Source organism: Hyalella azteca, unplaced genomic scaffold, assembly GCF_000764305.2.
Source record: "Hyalella azteca isolate HAZT.00-mixed unplaced genomic scaffold, Hazt_2.0.2 contig10616, whole genome shotgun sequence".
Taxonomy (NCBI): Eukaryota; Metazoa; Arthropoda; class Malacostraca; order Amphipoda; family Hyalellidae; genus Hyalella; species Hyalella azteca.
Genome location: NW_025940648.1, coordinates 389,305 through 409,321, shown reverse-complemented (window position 1 = coordinate 409,321; position 20,017 = coordinate 389,305). Strand labels below are relative to the sequence as shown.

General features: G+C 36.0%; 1 protein-coding gene across 1 annotated transcript; it reads right to left on the bottom strand.

The window, feature by feature from the left end:
- Window positions 1-944: 944 nt before the first annotated feature.
- LOC108668536 (atrial natriuretic peptide receptor 2) lies at window positions 945-18,441 on the bottom strand. Its single transcript, XM_047882511.1, has 24 exons — window positions 18,278-18,441; window positions 17,740-17,992; window positions 17,160-17,234; window positions 16,854-16,999; window positions 16,237-16,471; window positions 15,757-15,874; window positions 15,437-15,554; window positions 14,969-15,218; window positions 14,666-14,766; window positions 14,401-14,551; window positions 13,303-13,387; window positions 12,593-12,746; window positions 11,544-11,588; window positions 11,255-11,332; window positions 10,521-10,697; window positions 10,168-10,336; window positions 9,186-9,350; window positions 8,539-8,695; window positions 8,155-8,304; window positions 7,829-7,952; window positions 7,294-7,362; window positions 5,890-6,011; window positions 5,181-5,332; window positions 945-1,039 (listed from the first exon to the last, which is right to left on the bottom strand). The coding sequence occupies exons 1-24, from the start codon at window positions 18,353-18,355 to the stop codon at window positions 945-947; spliced, it is 3,267 nt and encodes a 1,088-aa protein (XP_047738467.1). The 5' UTR covers window positions 18,356-18,441.
- Window positions 18,442-20,017: the final 1,576 nt, after the last annotated feature.

Sequence of the window (20,017 nt, the reverse complement as noted above, 5' to 3'; positions counted from 1 at the left end):
TCGGTGTGAAAAACGTCGGGGAAGTTTGTTAGTTGTAATTTATTGATTGATTTGTACTCTCTTCATCGTTTCAGCTGTCCTTGCTCCGGAAGACGACCGAATCGCTGTCTCTCTCCCTGCCTGACCTAACGCTTGTGGGAAATTCTGTGTGCTCTGCAGCAGCATAATTGTATTAAATACTCCTCTTTGCTCTGATAGTGAATAAGACTAGTGAATAAATAGGCTATTTGCTCTGTATTTATATATGTAGTTGACTTTGAGTGCGAGTTAATCACATTCACTTCATTCTTTTAATCATAAAAAACCTAATTTTTTACCTCCTAGGCCTATAATTTTCATCTCATAAACAACTTTTTACTGTAGGCCATTAAACACCCTCATCGCTCAGTAGAACAAAACATACAAGCTCATCAAATACATTTGAGAAGGCGAATTCGCGTATAAAATGTTGAAGAAAACGTAATGTAATGTTGATCCTCCTCGTTCGTTTTCGGGATGGTAGCGCTTGATTTCAACATCACGATTTACGTAACATTTATATAATTTTTTGTTCTTTTGGGCTCGAACAAACGTCCAAAACACAAAATGGCTAATATTTATTTGATGCATGTTAGTAGTTCACTATTAAAAAATGAACTCTCTCTGATTTTGCTTATTTTATTGATTAGTTTTCCTTCAGTTTTGAAAGAGACGAAATTCTCCTAATAAAATGCTACCTAAAAATGTTATCTTCGACTTTAATGTGAATTTCCATGTTAGGCTGTTGACGCGTCGTTCGAATAGCATTGTGATTTAAAATTTAATTTTACGTGAAAATTATACATGATAAGGTTTTTTGAAATCTATTCATTTTACTGCGATCAGAAAAGTAGAATAGGAATTTAGAACAATTAAAATGAAACCGCGGGAAAATTTGTATTTATATCGCGAAATATTGTTCCACTTCACGGAACAAATGGCACTGTATTGGCATCGTTGCGGTCATTAGAAGCAATTGCGCAGGCACGGATGAACTGTTGCAAGAGCGTCTTGTGGACGCCTGTACCCATACTTTTTCTTTGACTGGAAGTCCTTTGATTCATAAGAACTGTGTCATTTTTCATCGCAAACCATTGTATCTCGGTGCAGAACTACGCTGAGGCCCCATTAGCGAATAAGATCATTTATTCGTAACCTGACCTTCTTCATGTGCCGAAAACATCGTCGTTAATTTGGGAACCGGGCCTATTTGCAGTGATAAATTAGTTACTTTAAATGATATGGCACAAACATGGTCGTCAATTTGGACATGCCTTGTGAAAATGGAGCCAACCTTAAGTCGTTCCACCTTTTAAATTAAAAAATAAGTGAGGATATTACCACTTTTGAGGTTTGGTGGATGGCATAGTGGGGGGAATTATGAGGAGATACTCTGGTACCTCCTAGATTTGAGTAAATAATATCATGGGTTATAAGAAGTGGGGCATCAGAAATATTTTTAATGAACTGTACATTGTGAGTTGTAGATGACGACTCTAACCAACACCTGTCCTGAAATCGGTCGGTTGATTACAGTCATCAAATAATAAATCAACACATGGAAGCAATAACGAATTAGAAACATAATTTAACTGAAGTCTAACTACGATTGACTTCATAGAGTGACTAAAGTCAAACTTCATCAGGATAACCATAAAAGGTTTCAGGAGTTCAGTTCAAACACATTGCTAGCCTGCTAGGGTTGCTCCAAGGTAAATAAGCTCGAACACAATCTGGTCTAAAACTTTACATTGGTAACTAACTCATTATTCGTAGGTACAGTTTAATCATGAGAGTACGGTAATTTATAAACTTACAGCAGTTGTTCACACCAAAGCGACATAAGAGAGATGATGCTCGAAACACGCAGACTGCTAACAGTTTTCAGCTAGAGCTTTCTGTAAAGTAAGGTTCTAAACTGAATCGCGCAATATTGAATTTAAATTAATTTCTATTTTCAATAGGAGTTTATTATAAGCATAATTATTATTTTAAATAAGCATGATTATTATTTAAGAATGGATTAAAGAAATCATTATGAACAAGCATTCAAATATAATAACATAATCGCAATCATCGGCCGAGTAACTAGTTGTGAATCTCAATCACGTAATTAGAAAAAAATAAAACTCAGTACTCACTGCAGTGAGTGACAAAGAGCGCATTTTCTCGTCGAAGAAATCTTGAGGTCACGGACAGACAGACAGACGGACAGGGCGATTACAATAGTGCATTTTTTTCCATAAATGAGAAAATGTGCTAAAAATAGTAGTATTAATGCAGCAATACACTATCAAAATAGACATGAATTTTAAGCTCCTTTATGCGACGAGGTAACTTCGAATTCCAGTTACACTGCATATTCCTTCTTGATAATTAAAACCAAAGTGGAAGGCAATTCCACTTTGGTTATAATTATCAACATAACATTATATAAACATTTTCCACCATAACATTATTTTATAAACATTTTCCACCGTGTACCCGGGCGACGACTGCACCGTACACTCAGTGGAATGAGCGAGTCCCTGTCCGAACAGCGATGCACTATTTTTGCCTCGTGTGGGCCACCAATAACATTAATACGAGTTAGTATAATATTTAATTAATAATTTATTACGAGTAAATTGCACTCGTAAATGAATTACAGCGTACAATATTTATACATAGAAAAATAAAAATAATGTAAGATGCTACACACATCCAAGACTAGCTCTTCTTAACGATATACTATCATTTGTACTAATTCGAAGCTCATGCATCCCAAGCGATTTTATCAAAAAAGTCAAACGTTATGCTTCTCTATTTGAACCTTAGACTTTTGAGAATCACTTTTATTGTAGACAATTTGGGACGGAGCATTTATCAAAGACCGTTTCCAAGCGAATTGGCTGACGAAGTCTCCAAATCTTGTAAAGTTTATGATTGGGTGAATCAAACAACCGAAAACGATTCGACTGAAATGCCTAACTACTAGCAATTATAGTTTTTCGTATTCATGGACATCAGTAATATAATATTAAACATTTCATTTGCAGACAGACTTAATTTTCAAATAGAACATCAAATACATTTTGTAAAAGTAGCTTCTGAATGAATAGCCTACATGTCAGAATTTTTTTAAATAAGAAATGTTCCTTATTCTCGTTCGTCTCTGGTTCGTCAAAGCGTTATTTTTTCATGGACGAGTTCCTGAATGTTTGCATTGCTATGCGATTTGACCTAAATAGAAGAGGCGTGCAAGGAGCAGAAAGTTGATCACGAAGTAACAATGAATCATCAATCCTGGATTTCGATGTACTTTTTGAGCTTGAAGCAGCACGATGAATCGAGCAATCAGAAAGGTGAGTTAAAAGAGGAGTATTTGGAGCAGAAAGGTCAAGTTGATATTGTTGGTTACTGATGCGCTGAGTCCTCGTCTCAATGTTTGAGTTCTGTCGGGTCAGCGTTTTTCGGCTTCTTTCTGGGTTTCGGCTCGAGTTCGATCTCATCTCGTCGCGCTCCTGGTAACTGCTAAACTCGCCTTCTGAGGCCTCTTCCGATTTTATTTCTCCCTTCAACCAGAATGTTTGTGTACCGACTCCTTTACCCTGTTCGAGGAAGAATTCAATACGTATTCATTTATGCGATTCGACCGAGTTTCAAAATGTTGTGATTTTTTTAATGCAGCTTAATTTAAATTTGACTAAATGAATTTCCACGTGTAGAACAGGGTGATTCACGGAAGCTTCATCTGTGATTCATCACAGATGAAGGTAACCTTATTCTGTAACCTTTTTCTGTAGTAAGCGCCAATCAGTCAGATTTTGTAGGAAAAAGGCGCGAGTATTCCATATGAAAGCCAAGGTAGTGAAATTTTGTGTCCCGCCTAGTCAGTTGCCACTATGCATTTGACAAGTGAGTAGCGTGCGTTTGCTGTTTAGGCGTACTTTTCTAATGGTCGTTTTGCATATTTGTCTTTGTCAGAGACAACATTTTGCATAACACCTCATCTCCTTGAGGGGAGACCTTATTTGTCCGGCCCCATCCTTCGATTTGGCTTCGTTTAATTTTTTTAAGTTATCTTAGAGACTTAGACCAATTGTTCTCAATGACTGTCCAAGGACCCTGCCTTTGAAGAACAACATACGCCAAGTCATCGCCAACATACCTGTCAATAAGCGTCAGAGAGTCGAACAGAACTTAAAAAATCGACTAACTGAATGCATTGACTTTGGAGGCCGTCATATATCCGATGTAATCTTTAAACCTAAGTGTAATGTCTTTTTCCATAAATTTATATTGTAATTATACCTTTACTAGTTATGTCTTTATTGAGCTTTCAAAGCAGGAAGTTTCCGTGAATCACCCTGGACAAATTATAAAAAAAATCACGAAGCATCGAAATTTTTAACTCCAATGTAAAAAACACACTACGTAAAAATGTAATTTCTGCTTAATTAAGTCTCGAACTTAATGGCGATTAATCGGGCATAAATTCCAGGGCATTAAATTTATGTCGTCCAGCATATGGTGTGCAGAATATTTTATAAATTTGAGGCCAAGCATTTCTTAAAAGACTAAAATATCTACAATTTATTTTTTATATATATATAAAATGAATAAAATTAAAATTCAGACGGATTTATTTTCAAACTACCAACTACCAAAACTTCCTGAACTCACCTCTATTTCTTCGGAGTTTCTGGCTTCTAGCTGAAATTGTGGAAAATGTTGCTCTAGAAGCTCTTGTGTAGTGCTCGACACGTGGATCTCCATCGCTTTGGGAATGATTCGGGATTTAATAAGTATAGTAGCCAGTCTCCTGTTTAATAATCCATGAACGTAGCTTAATTACTATGAATTTATGTACATTATTTTAACTATATATTACGGCGAGAATGAGATAAGCATGGTTGAACTATATAAGGTTGACCCACAAGTTCCGCCTTTCAGTTCAGCTTTCTTGTTACGTCACTGAGATCGAGAAACGTAAACAAACCCGTCATTCCCATGACGGATTGGTTGACTGGTTTGAAGGCATTTCGGTAATTGGTTTATGCCCGTGACGTCATTGAGATCAGTGACGTCATAGGAGAAAAACAAGCTCCATCCGCGAAAATGAGCTTCTCATGGGTCAACCTTATACTAGTTCAACCATGGAGATAAGCACCGACACTCACGCTTTCCGGTACTTTCCATCCTGGATGCGGTGTTGACGGTGTCGCCGAAGAGACAATAGCGCGGCATTTTTTGTCCCACCACCCCGGCCACACACGGGCCCGAGTGCACCCCTATCCGCAGCTGCAGCTGCTTCTCGGGGCGGTGAGGTATTCTGTAAAGATTTTGGGAATCTGATGATTTTTTCCCTAAGAATTTATGACATCGATTTAACATCTATGGGAAAGAATGAAATTTCAGAAAGAAAAGACGATGAATGGTTCAAATACTTGATTTGATGTAATTATTGTTGTTAAGATTTGAAATATTATTAAATTATCACTAAGTTGCATTGTAATTGACAACTATTGGGCTTGGAGTAAGAATAAGTTACAATTATTACTTTTTGACAACGTGACTACAGGGATTTTTTCTTACAGCGTCTCAGAGCGCACGAGTTGAATCACGTAACAATTCCATAAAAAAATTGCTGGCATGAATAAAATCAGCTTTTATGATTAAAATTTTTTTAGAATGTATCTGCTCGTTCTTGCATCGAAATTTGTTCAGTGGAGAAACACATCTCAGCGCTTCAATGCTTGTAATGCACTATAGCCCTCCTAAGTACCTCGCCCCAAACTCTAGCGTCCTTAAGGGACACGTGGCTTCTATAGAGTCCCTGCGCCGACGAAAGATCAAGCACCAATGTATTAGATGGACTAATATACTCACTGGAATTTCTTGACTGCGTCCAGCAGTGTGAGGGCCATCCTTGCAACTTCTCTGGCATGCCTGTTGTCATTTCGCTGAGGCGCACCAGACACAGCCATGTACGCGTCGCCGATAGTTTCTACCTAAATAAGAGATCTTGGTTGAAATCGACCTAAAAATTATATGTGGACGCGACTCTCGAGTCGTTTTGAAATAATTTTTCTGATTAATAATCACAATTAGTATGATATTCGCACAACCAACGAAAACGCCGATGCACAAGTGATATTAGCAACCTGCGCATTTGTTCAACGTTATAACTTTATTTCGTAATTTGTTAACTAACAACTAATAGCTCAAACTGGCGTTGCTTCTGACTTGTGATGTATCAGATTTGAGTTTATCCATCCCGTTTGTCCCAATCACGTTGCCAATGATAATTCTAAAACTAATTTAACGTAATTAAAAACAGGGCACTACTAAAACGTCTATTCGTGATAAATTTTCTCATCATTCTCCCGTTAGGAAGTTCTTTGGAAGTTTTGATAAATACCGTAAGAGGAAAGATTCACGCTAGTAAATTAGAACTGAAAATTTTGTATGTTACTAGCATCTACCTTCACCTTTCTGTGGTACCAATTATTACATCACTACGAATGAAATCAGAGATCCGGCAATGACTCGGCAAGATGGACGTTGCTGAAATACGTCTGAATTTCCCCCATATATTTATTTACAGGGCCAACACTGCAGTAAAACAAGCCCACGAACGCAAATTTTCAAAGTGCAATCTACACAGATTTGTCAAAGATTGTGAGTTTGTTTCAAGACTGACACCACAAACATCTAGGGGGCTGTTGGGGCGCGTATTTAGGATACCCTGGGCCTCACAGTTTATTCCTAGTGGAAGAATAGAAAGGCATTGAAAAACGGGCCGGGAAGGTTTGGATTGATTAAAGTAATTTTGCTATTTATTTGTTAAACAAATAAATTTGATGACGAATAATGCTTCTCCCTCATTTTTAAGGGATTTAAATGAAAATTTTTGTTAAATGTATGTGTGAACAGACAGGTCTTGTTGTAATTATCAAAACCGATCTTTCTTTAACTTTATTTTTATTTGCGAGATTCCGGATAACGAGACTCTTAAACGCAAAGGTTTACCGATCCTGAAAGATGCCGGGCTAATATGCTAGTAGTCTGATTTGATTTGATGCCGGTTTGAAGGTGAAGAAGTCATGCGCCGACCGCTTGTAACACCTGGACTCAGCAATGATTATTTAATTCTTATCTTTCATTTTCAATTTCTTTCCTATTAGATGAAGTCTATATTATATGAAGGTATATGGATGTCTGACACATTGAGTCTGCCATTACTTCCTGGCCGATATGTCAGTGTTTTCTCACGACACTCCGAGCACTCACCTTGTAAATGTCGAAAGCCTTGATCTTTGTATCGAAAAGTAAGTAGAGAGCGTTGAGCATTTCTACGATCTGAAAGACAATTTTTTCATAAAATAGTGATAACGGGAGCTTACTAAGCATCAATTCAACCTTAAAAGAATAGGAAATCATATTTTGCATAATCACTTCAGAGTTTAGTAGATCAGACCATGATTTTTCGTGAGATATCACTACAAATTTTTAGTAGTGTTTGCACAAGTGTGCCTTCAAAAAATTGGCAATTGAGGGAAAAATCTAATTAACAAGTATTTCATGAATTCTTGTATTGAAAAAATACATTTTTTCATGCTTGACATAGAATTTACAGGGCTTGCGTTAAGCTTGCTTGAAATGTGACAAGCCTGTGATCCCGTGGACGTGTTCATGACAACATTCTGAGCGCCCTTACGCATGCCTTGATTATTTATTCATTGTACAGTTAACGACATTGAAGGAAACGAATAGTATTATTTCTATTATTTTTCGGAATTTTAAAAAGTTTTCTCTCGCAACTCACTTGCATTGGTGATGATTCTGAAGAAAGTGATGTGAAACCAACTATGTCGCTGAAGTAAATGGTCACAGCGCTGAAATGCTCTGCCAAGACTGGCTGTCGTGCCACCAGCTTCTCTGTCACTGATCTGTCGGAGTCCGAATCCAGTCACATAATTATCAGATTGTTTATTCGAATTTTATCAATATTGGTGTTCAGTATTTTCAAGCAATTGTGTATTAATAATTTGACATTTTCATTTTAATTAAATGTCGTCATGTGAGCATAAAGTTCTACTTTAGAAGTGCATTAATTTGTATTATGTATCGTTTTATTTTGGGATCATGTACTTAGGCAGAAGTTGATAAAGTAAGTCTTCACATTTCGCCTTCTCTTCCATGTAGTCTTTCTTTCTTTCATCGACTTGTTTTTCCAATTCGTTGGAATATTCTTCCATTCTTCGTAATAAATTATCCATTATGTTTCCCGTGTTCTGTTGCCTGGTAAAATATTTCGTTCACTAGAAAAGTTTTGTATTGAGTAGGTACATAACATTGTTTCTCTAGTTGTAATATTTAATATTACGTTGTATAAGTTACGTATTATAATTTTGCTGCTGTTATTGCAATGAATCAATTACGAAAGATATATAGATATCAGCTATAGAATGTGTGATTGCCATCTATCTATTTCTACGTTATTCATTATTAATTCATGCAAATAAAATTTCTCACTTCTGGATGACCGACTTGATGTCGGATAAGGAAATGCGATCTTTTGGATTCCACTTCCATGTTTTTTCCAACAAATCCCTGATTTCATCCTCCACGTCTTCCCCAATCATCGGCCTCATTTGGGGTAGAGAACCTTCTCTTACTTTGGTTACGATCTCTGAAAAACCCACGAGCAATTAGGAGGCATTTAGAATGATTTGAGTTCTTTGGCATAAATTTAAGTGTACTGATCTTTTACGGTACGAAGATTTCTTTATCTAAATTGTACTGCAATATTGATGAATATGCAAGAATTAACATTTTAGTTTAATCTTTGTATGTTTCCATAAACAAATGTGAAACAAGAAGAGTAATATAAATATACTAGGACAATCTAAATTAAGGTTGATTGGAGAATGAGCAGCAGTTATCATAAATTGTTCACTGTTCAGCCTTGTAACATATCAGTTACGGCTCGAAACAATTGAACTTATTTCTCTCCAATACAGATCTGGGGCCATACTTTCAAAACTCGCAAAGTGAACGTAAGTACTTACGCTCTATTTTCTTGTCTATGATTGGTGGATTTTGCTTGAAAGGCCGTCAATGATTGGCTGATGAACTTACGATCTCGTAACTTTTTTTGAAAGTATGGGCCCTGGTTTTACCTGCGATTGAGATGTGTTTACTCTCGTCTGGTAGTGGGAAAGTTCCTCTCCTTGTAAAAATTTCGTTTATGATGATACCAAGAGAATATAAATCAGATTTCTGAATTTCACGGCTTGACAATTCATGACCTCGCCTCAGCATTTCAGGTGCGCTCCAAAGCTGACCTGGAAATTAATTATTGTTTAGCTGACCTTATTGTTAATTATTGTTATGTTTATCACTCCCTGAAGGTATGGATAAATTTTGATACTTCTTGAATGGTTAAATCCATTCAAGAAGTTATGGCACTGTTATGTGCCAATAAATCAGTTTAAACACTGATCAGTTTTCTATTAGTCTGATTGAAAGCAGGGGTTCCAAATATTGTGGTTATCAAGTATTGCTTGGAGAATCTGTCTATTCGCCACGCACATCGAGGCAGCATCAACTAATACTGCATATTAGGGGCTAATAAGTAGTATTGATTGAACTCTATCTCACTTAATTAATGCACTAACGAATTTTGCATTTAGTGCATAATGTATACAATTGAAGGAGAGACGGTCTATGGGTGGCGTATGATAATTGTTGCAAATTGCTTTCAGATTATCTTGTGTCATGCAATAAACATTTTTGCCAAGTAGCAAAATGAAAAAATCGTCAATGACTCCTAAGTTCGCGTACCACTCGCTAGGCGCTTTGGTACCACTAATGAAACGCGCGGCACAAGCCGGTAGCCACTGATTTGAAGAAACATTTAACATTCACGGTCGTATCGACGCACCTTCGTAAAAGTATTCAATATCAGGTGATTTTACTGAACATTTATATCAACATTCACTGTTCTAATGATTAACATGCGTGAAAGTCTTCAGTGTCCGGTGATTCTATTGAACATTTTAAAGTGACATTCACGATCGTAGAGTTATTTTCGTAAAATTATTCAATATCATCTGATTTTATTGAACATTTATTGGAACATCCAATGTTCTACCGACTTACCTGCGTAAAAGTCCGCAGTATCAGCTGATTCTATTGACTCGTCTCTCTCCCGAAGATCAAGAATTCCGAAATCCGTGAGTTTGACGACGAATCTCGCGTTGACAACGCAGTTCGAAGACTTGAGATTTCCGTGAATTTTTATTTTGCTAGAGTGGAGCTTCAACAGCCCCTTAGATGAACGCTTCGTATTATCACAATTCATTTTATTTAAAAACCTAAATGCATATAGCATTCAATTTCCAAATGAAATATGTGACATATCTTTCGAGTAATCTTAGCAAAATTATGGGCTCAAATTTAGTTATTGCATACCAAATGTAAATACGTTTGGTATGCGTAACGTTCATACTCACTTTGACGACGTCGAACAGAAGCGAGTATTTCATAATCTTGTCAAGTTTAAAGTTTTCCTTGCCTAATAAATTGAGCAGTGAACCTCGCGTGCAATATTCGTTGAGAATACAATTGTTTGGAGCTTCCAAGCATGCACCAAATACTTTTGTTATGTTTCTGCACCCGAGATCCTTCATCTGAAACAAGTTAGGTTGCTTGACTGACATCAAAGCAACTTGAAAACAAAGATTACTTTGAAACATTCTGCATTCGTGGATGCTGTCGAGGAGCCTTGTCTTCGAAATTCTTTCTTAGTACAAACTAGTCTATAAAACCTCCAAGTCAGTTTCCAGTTCAGCATGTAATTTATGATTGTCAGCAATTTTTATGTAATATCATATCTTCCAAAATTAATGTATAGCTTCATCATATATTATTTTTGAAAAGGAAGTATCCGCATTATTATTACATTACTATTATATTCAATAATTATTTCCATTCAATCTCATCATTGATACGTTTGAATAATTTGAATTCTAATAGTGGTTATTGCATTAGTGCAACTGGCCGTGCAATTGGTGCAACAGTGATTATAAATAAGTGCAAGAAGCTTCAACATATGCTATTTTTGAAAAGGAAGTATCCGCATTATTATTACATCATTATTATATTAAATAATTATCACCATTCAATTCAAAAGCTTGAATTCTAATTGTGATTATTGCATCAGTGCAACTGCCCGAATTTGACTCACCGCTTTGAGCTCCAGCAAGAGCTTCCTGGATAAACGAACTTGAGCTCGACTCAAGTACTTTACGATCACTGGATTGCCCTGATAATATCATTACTTTTAAACATGTTTATAAATTAAATTTTAGAATCATTATATTAAAATAAGTATTATAATCCAGCATCATATGTTCCAACTTGTAACTCAGGACGAAAGTTTCAAAATCATTGTTGGCATAGCGCAGTATATACGAGTATGCTGATGGTGGTAAGATTTAATAATTTTTATACCATTAGATTCTTAGTATACTTACTTTGAATGATGCCAACCTTGCTTTGCTACTGTTATTCAAAATTTGCTGTTGGAGTAGAAATTTTTTAGATTACTCTCGGTGAAACCAAACTAGAAATAATTTCTTAACCCCAAACCGACACGGGTTAGTATTACCCTCCAGGCTCGGGTGGTAAGGAATTATCGTTTCATAATCAGTAATTATTTTCACCCAATTTTTCTAGTTAATTACGGGTGTTAACTGCACTAAACATCAATACGGACGCATTATCGGTAATCTATTTCGAACATGCATTTGTCGACTCAATAATCGGCACATATGTAATGAATGCATGAATATAAGTAACGTGATCATCGCCGTGTACATAACTCATTCCTGCAATGTAGCGGCCGTGAGTAGCGGCATCGGCATCATTGCTTGGGAGTCATAGATAAGCTATGCCGGAGTATATGTTCAGTCTTGAAACATCAAGCACCTTATAGACCTGGCAATAAGTCCAGTAACTATCTCAAACCAACGTCAGTTTTGAAAAGATTTGGTCAAAAGGATACAAGAATCGGCAACAGGCCATGGGCCTATTTCTTCAGCACCGACACTTCTTATCTATTTTATTCTACAGAAAGTGACAGTCATCTTCGTTACAGATAACACGTCAATGTCACACAGCTTCTGCAAACTAATTGAACTATTATTAAATGTGATTCAATAGTTACGTTTTTGTTACTCTGAATGTCACACAGCTTCTGCAAACTAATTGAACTATTAAATGTGATTTAATAGTTAGACTTTTGTTACTCTGAGACTAAGAATAGATCACTCTTGAAGGTTGTTTACAGACAACACTGAGGATTTCTCGTAAAATTTTCATTAAATGTTATTTGGATTGAAAGGTTAACTGAAGCAAATGAAGAGGGAATGAAGGAAAGTCGACTTACCCGAAACTATAAAGACTAATTATGCGAAGGCTAATTAATAATTTACGTTTTTTCATAAGAAAATGAATGAAATATTATAACATCAAATGACCATCGATAGATTATATTATCTATAATATGGATTTCCCAACTTACTTCTTGATTGCTTATGAGGCTCACATTATCATTCAAATAAGTTGAGCCATTCTTGATGAATGTTGGTTTTTTCTCCGTTTGAAAAGTGAAATCGATTTCCTCGTACGGGACTTTCCAAGACATTTCTTTAATGCTTCTTTCGTTTTGATACATCCTGCACATTTTCATTAAAGATTAATAGGAAATTAGGCTGGGTTACATTTGCACAAATTAAATAAAACAGTTTTTATCCGGTGATGATGATACAGGTTTATCTCAAATTTTGACCAGAAAGCAATCGCTAAGAATTTATAATTGGTAAAGCATATAACGTATAAAATTACCAGGGATTTCGCCATTTATATTGAGCTTGTCTCGTGTGAGTGTTAAGTATATTTATTCAAAATCTGCTTTCCTGATTACTAGTTTAGTAGAGGAATTTGATTAATTTGCGTGCATTTAGTTTGACTAAAAACAATCTAATAAGCATAATTTTGACATAATAATAATAATTTTGGCTCATAATAGACAAGCATAGTAGACAATAGTTACGCTTTAATTTTGTTTAAACCGTGAACTTCTACTTGAATACCTCTAATATTGTGCTAAGCTAAGTTATTTGATTTCATAAAAAGAGCGTTGTATTTTTCTTTTCTAAATGTGTAATATGACCTTTTCAACATGAGCTTGATTGCTCATAGCAATGCCTAACAGATTTATGTTAGTCTCACCATATGCCCACTGCCACTGCAAGGAGAAGCAAGCTCGCAGCAACCGAGAGGGAGACATATACTTGACAACGCGCGTCACAGCCGCCTGCTCGAAAAACTCGATGAAAGCCTATATAAAGTACTCAATAAAGGCTGCTGTTTTCGTTATGACTCACTAATCTCTGATAAAATTTTCTTGAGCTATTCTGAGAGTTGACGAATTTACTCAAGCTCGTATGAATTGTTGGACCGTTTTTGGTTTGGGAAGGTTTTTGTCGAACTGTTTTTTTGCTCATGCACTAACTTCATTATTTGCTGTTATAAAATAATTACTTTTTTAGAACTAAAGAATTTTCACACATTTACATTCTCACAAATGTACATCAGTCTTTTATCGGCTTGCAGTTTACCAAGAATGAGTTTTTAATTCAATTCTCGCATCCTCATGTTCGGGATGATTTTTTATGGAAATAAATATTTCAGCATATGATTCAAATTCAACATTATTTTGATATTTTGATATTTAAACGGATGCTGTTGCATTTTGAAAATGAACATCATATCATAAATGATATGATATGCCATCAGGAGTCCTGCTCGATCTGTCTTGCCTGTTTTGGAAAGGTGTTTAGGTATTTCCTCCTAAAACTAAAAATCATTAAGATATCTATAATACAACTGAGCTTAATAAAAGTCAGTATTATCTCGAATATTTGAAGATGCATAAGAGCTTATCAATATATATAAATATAACATATAGTGATTTCAGCGTTTATTAGGCCGTAGGCCTGTCACCGATTCTTAACATTCCATAACATCCACAACATGTTGCGGGCTTGAACTCGCAACTCACTGCTTCAAATTCACTTTCCTTAACCGCCCGGCCTCCTTGTCGATCTGAACAGAAACTGGTGCACAGAGCTGGGATCGAACCCCCACCTCTCTGCTCCAATCTTGGTACTCTGATTTAACCACTGGGCCACCCTGCCCATCAATGACTTAAATAATAACTTTAAACCATTAAGACCAATCTCAGGGAGAATTTTTGTAGTAATAGTTTGGTCTTAATTCGAAGCGCTCGTGATCAGTTCAGTTTGCTCTTGTGTTTTTTAAACTCACATTTTTCTCCTTTGAATCCACATTCCGGGGAGTCTGTTGGTCGGGATGTTCTCCACTGCTCCCATGTATACGTCTTGCCATACCAATATATTTTGGCATTATTAGATTTCCATTCTTCAGTACTTTCAAATGTATCCATTACGACCACTTCCTGAAGAAATTTGAAATCATTAATTTCCGGACGTCAATTTGTTTTGAATTCTACCCTTTCAATTGAACCCTTGTCTGATGATTTGTGGATAATTTTTTTCTTTTGCTAGCTCACCTGGAAAGATATTTCCCCAGATAAGTTTTGCCAGTTTAGTAGCGAATATTGGTCGGGGATGGTTCTGTCTGTCAAAGTGTAATTTCTTTTCTTGAGGTGACCTGTTAATTATTAAAAAGGACCATTTAAAGAATCCTTCGTTCTGTGATTTATCATGTAACTTATCATTTAAATGAAATTATTGATGCAGAGAAGAGGCTCAATTATCGATAAAAATATTGTTATTTTTACTTATATCAATTCCATCGTACAATTGCTAAAGCTAATTCATAATACAATACATCAGAAATGTCATCAACTCACTGTAAAAGGTGCCGGTTTTCATTTGATTGAATATTTCAGTTTTCACTGAAATATTCGGATTCAATCGCTTCAACTTGAGGGTCCTGTTGAATGCTTCGACAAAGAACCAAACCCCTTCATAAAAACTCGCTATTAAAGGAGAGACCAGAGTGCTTGAATTCAAACTTGCGGGAGCTTTGTTGTTCGCGGTGAGGTTCTGAAGATGGTCGCGTAGCTCCTTTTGATCCGGGTCAGAAGCTAACATTCTCACCTGAATATTTATAATCAAAATTTTATTGATTTCTCTTCGCTCATAACAAGAATGAAGTGGATCTCAGCAAAATTTTCTACATACTTTGCCGAATTGCGAAGTAGGTTTCCATGTTCTATGGCTCTATGGCGATTCTTTTCAATTATCTTAGGTAATCCTGTATTTTTCGTATTTTGAATGATAAAAAATATAGAATCTGTCAAATTTAAAACACTCACTCGTTTGGTGAAATTTCTATAATCGTCACTTGCTGGTGTACGAGAAGTGATCACAAACATTGGTTCGAAATTTTCTGCAGTTGAATTCGGTTCCAACCACGAGTTGTCTTCTTCAGGACTAGAAGGAAAGAAAATTAGTTGGTAAGTGGTTAGTTTTGTGCTTCTCTCGGTCGGAATAAACGAATTTGGGTACAAAATCTCTGAATCTCTGTTTCCATTCACTCTGGTCATCGAAAAAGATCGGTAACCTCCAAGTGGCTTAATATTTTCATAGTTTCATAGGTGGAGATGTCGACGGCATTTAACAACGGGGTTCTTACTTGTTTCTAATGTCTACGTTGATGAAAACGTATTCCTCCGTAGAAGCGTAACTCGGATTTCTTGCCGCCTTCATTGTCTCTATCAAACGTGATCGATTTTCGAAACACATCAACACAACTGAAAAATGAAATCACATAACCTTTATTTACTAACAAAAGCGACATCTGTTAGAATTCATGTTTGTAAAATAATATTAAATTTCATAAACCTAAAACTAGATACTTGGCGTTTGAACTATTCATTCAAGGATAGAAACGAAGAGAATTTCTATATTCAGTAAAGACCTCTACATTTTTTTTTATTTCATATGTTATATAATTTCATGTTTTCAAGAAGCAGAAAATTGTTATACAGATAAATAAAGAGTAAGGAAGATTCTACCAGCCTTAAAATTATCTCATCTGATCGGTGTTGTATTATAAACATTTGTTTTCATATATTTCATAAACCTTGATAAAAATTAGGCGTAAATTTCTCACTTCTGGCTTTTTCTGCGATGGTTTTTATGAGTGTTTCTGGATCGTAATGCTTATGTGTTTTGACACACGAGTGATCAACTGTGTAGTTATACTTCTTCAGCTGCTCGTTGATCGAATTCATTACGTGGAAACAATCTGTTCTCCCTTTCACAGTGTCCTCACAATAATCTTCGAACAGAATGTACGTGCGGGTCCAATTCAATTCCTTCCACATTTTCCGTATGCTTGACGCCAGCTGAAGTTAGTGAATCAATATCAGTCTATTATTTATTTGCATGCTTAGTTAAAAAACGACAATATCGGGAATCTTCGAAAAGCACAGGTATTGTTATATTATCCTGTGCAAAACATAACGTAAAAATTTACATTGGTACTACAATTTGAAGTTTGCTCGATTCATTTGAGCAAATTAATTAGCTTTTAGAATTTAATTATTCATCTTTTAATCTGTAATTATTCATCTCGTTCTCAGGCTCAAAAACATAAAACACTTGCGATTTCGTCATCCTGGGAAATATGTGTATGTGTTACATGCGGCGATCCATCGTAGCCTGGGACTGCTATGTCCCAAACAAATACTAAGGATACTGAGGACTAAGGATACATGTTCAAGGTACCTGGGAATATCGTCCGTGTATCTTGTAGAGTGACTGGTCGCCGGGGAAGTCTTTACCAGCGGGGCTGAGGACTGGCGTGTTCCAGTGAGTTGACAGACGAACAAAGGTTGTCACAGAGTAGGTTTCGACAGGGCCCAGGAATACATCTGAACAGTAGGAATTATATTCTCGATAAAACAAGCGCGCTGAATATTCCACTGTCTTCGCTGATGAAATTTTTGGGATAGTTTCTTCAAATAGGAGTGAATTTTCGAATTACTCCTTTGTTTCCAAATTCAAAAAGTGTCGTAATATTACATAACTAACCAATTTGAGAAAGTTCCTCTTCGCCGCATTCCGCAGCAGGGACCTGTGCCACTGCTCGCTGACACTTCAGGCTGGCTGCAAGTTCAGAGAACTGGCCGTTTAATGCATGTTCTAGGAAATGGCTGCTGCCTTACTAATAACAAATATAATATATATATTATATTGATTTTATAGCAATATAATAAATACTAATACTCACTAATAGCATTAAACTGTCACTTCTGATTTTCATGTGACAGTTGATATTGCTTGTCGCATGTAGGAGTTATTATGTTTTTGATCTAGGAATTCGTGTCAATACCTAAAATAGACACAGAGATGGAAGAAATCGGAGCCGTATAAAAAAATCTTACTTTTACAATAGAAATTACGTAATCATGCGTGTAGTGCATAAGTTTATCATTCGAAGAATTTCACTATGCTTTCGTGCGTCTGGCCTAAAATTCTGAAACTATAATTTCCGTTTACAGGTAATATTTTTTAGAATAATTCGCATAATCCTGGTTAAATGCTCCTGAATCTAGTTATGCGATTTCTGCTCAATGCGCTTTCGATTAAACGTTACTGTATGAGAGCTCACCTTCGTGATGCAGCCGGAAAGCTTCGAGGGCTGCGTCCACGTTAGATCCTTTGGTATCTCTGTATTTGATTCGGATGCTCCAGTTCTGAAGAGGACCTCTTAGGCCCTGCTCTTCCAGGTCCTTCTTGGCCAGGTAAATTACTGGGAGAGCCTGAATTGCCGTTGAGTTTTGCATCAAGACCGCCATATCGATTGCTTTGTTACAGGTCTTGTATTCAGTCAATTTGTAGTCATATTCTTGCCCATGAGATGTCTGCTTGAAAAAGAATATCAAAGATTGAAGATGAATTAAATTAGAATTATATTGGTTAGATACAGTTGGATTTTTGCCTCGTTTTCGTCCCATTCTAGTTCTGAGTATTAGGGAACTGCAGAGCAATTTAGAATTTTTTAATTCTATCTCCAAATTTTAAAATAAATTTACGATGAAACAAAAGTGAAATGAATTTTGGCGGTTTTTCTGACTACAAGACCAAGGTGCTTCATAGAAGAACTATCGGTTCATGGTACAATTTATTATTTGCGAGGTTAAACTTACCGAAAATAGAAGAGCTACTGACAAGAAAATGATTTGATGGACCAGGGTTTGAGGCCCCATAGAAATAGTTATTCTCATGTTTGAATGACAGTTGCCGTGGTTCCGCAGTTCCTACTTGAATTTAAGATTTAATCCACGATTCGCGGCTAGTATGATTATCTTCACATGATAATTGCTATTACAACAGTAAAACAGAGATGAACATTCCTTGAAGCACGCGATAACGTTTAATCGCTGTTCTATAGCAATCAGAAAAATCTGGAACACGGGGTAAAATGAAAACATTTTTTTTTTCAATCTATTCTTCTTTCAGGAAAGTGGTTTGAGTATCATGAAGTGGAGCAAACTAACTCGTAGGCCCCCATTTTCTGAAAAATTAAAATTTGTAACAAATACAAAGCGTTGAAAAGTCTTATTATAGCCCTCTGAACTGGAGTCGACAATTCATACCATATATAAAATATGGAAGTGAAAGACTAATTTAAAATTTTCAAGTAATCAAATTACTTTCTGCGGCCAAATTGAATCCAAAACTTCCTAAAAATCTGACGTTAATTCTCATTTCATCTGAAAGTGAGGTTGGAATGCAGCAATGAATTGATTTGAGCCCCATATTTCCACTGAATAATCAACACATTGGCAAGTGACTTGGACAACCTCCAAGTCACTTTATTGAATTAAAATATATTTAGAATCGCATTATATTTTGACGCATATTCACGTGCATAGTGTATTACTGAAGCGACGAGGTCATTATCGTGAACCTTATCTTGTTAATCTGGCTATAAAGTTTCAGCTTCTGTTCAGATCTCCCGTCAATCAACTGACTAGTCATATATAAATAGATCTGTTTTATTGTCACACTGCTGTTATATTTAATAAAAAACTTCCGAGCAACTATATCAAGGTTCTTTGATAAATTGGGAAGCGTCGGATATTGGCTTACGTATGTAGTCAATTAAAAGCTTTATTATTTGTGAGCAACATTTTTGCTAAATCGTTTTCGTCGCTTTGTACGGAATTATAATTAGCTGCTAATACATGCAAGGTTATGTTTTTTCTGATAATTTTCAAGGTAGACCTTAAGATAAGGAATTTAGCCGACGTGATTGTACATTTTCAAGTTCGAAAAAGAATTAGATATGATTGTGTAGACGAAACTTTTCGAAATGACTGCTTTACGTCACGGTAAATCAGTAGAAGAATGCGAACTGCATGCGAGTGCTGAATGGTTGCACACTTCTCTAACGCAAACGATTTCATGAAATTAACTAGTATTTTCTGAGTTGTGATGAATGTTTTTTTCACACCAATACTAGTAATGAGTCCAGATGATCAATACTATTAAAGATTCCGGATGACCAATACTAGTAATGATTTCAGATGATATTGCTGCATGATACTTGAAACCTGCTGGCGCGTAACAGACCATTTCAATTTTTTGATAAACTTGCGTCACGTTCAACTTGACATGTCTATTTATGATTGCGCTCTGTATTATCTTCGCTTATCATAACAATCATAACTTATCGGCCAGGCTCAACGCTACAGTGTTGCATCCGTCTGAGTCATTAGCTTTGCTTGATTAATGACAATCGAATTGACGTAATTCACACGATGCAACACGATATTCAAAAATAAAACAGATTTTTCCATTATTTATACATTTCTCGTTGTGAACACAGGAAGAACATAGTACGTTATCAAAATCAAAGGAGTGAAGACGCCTATTAACCGTTA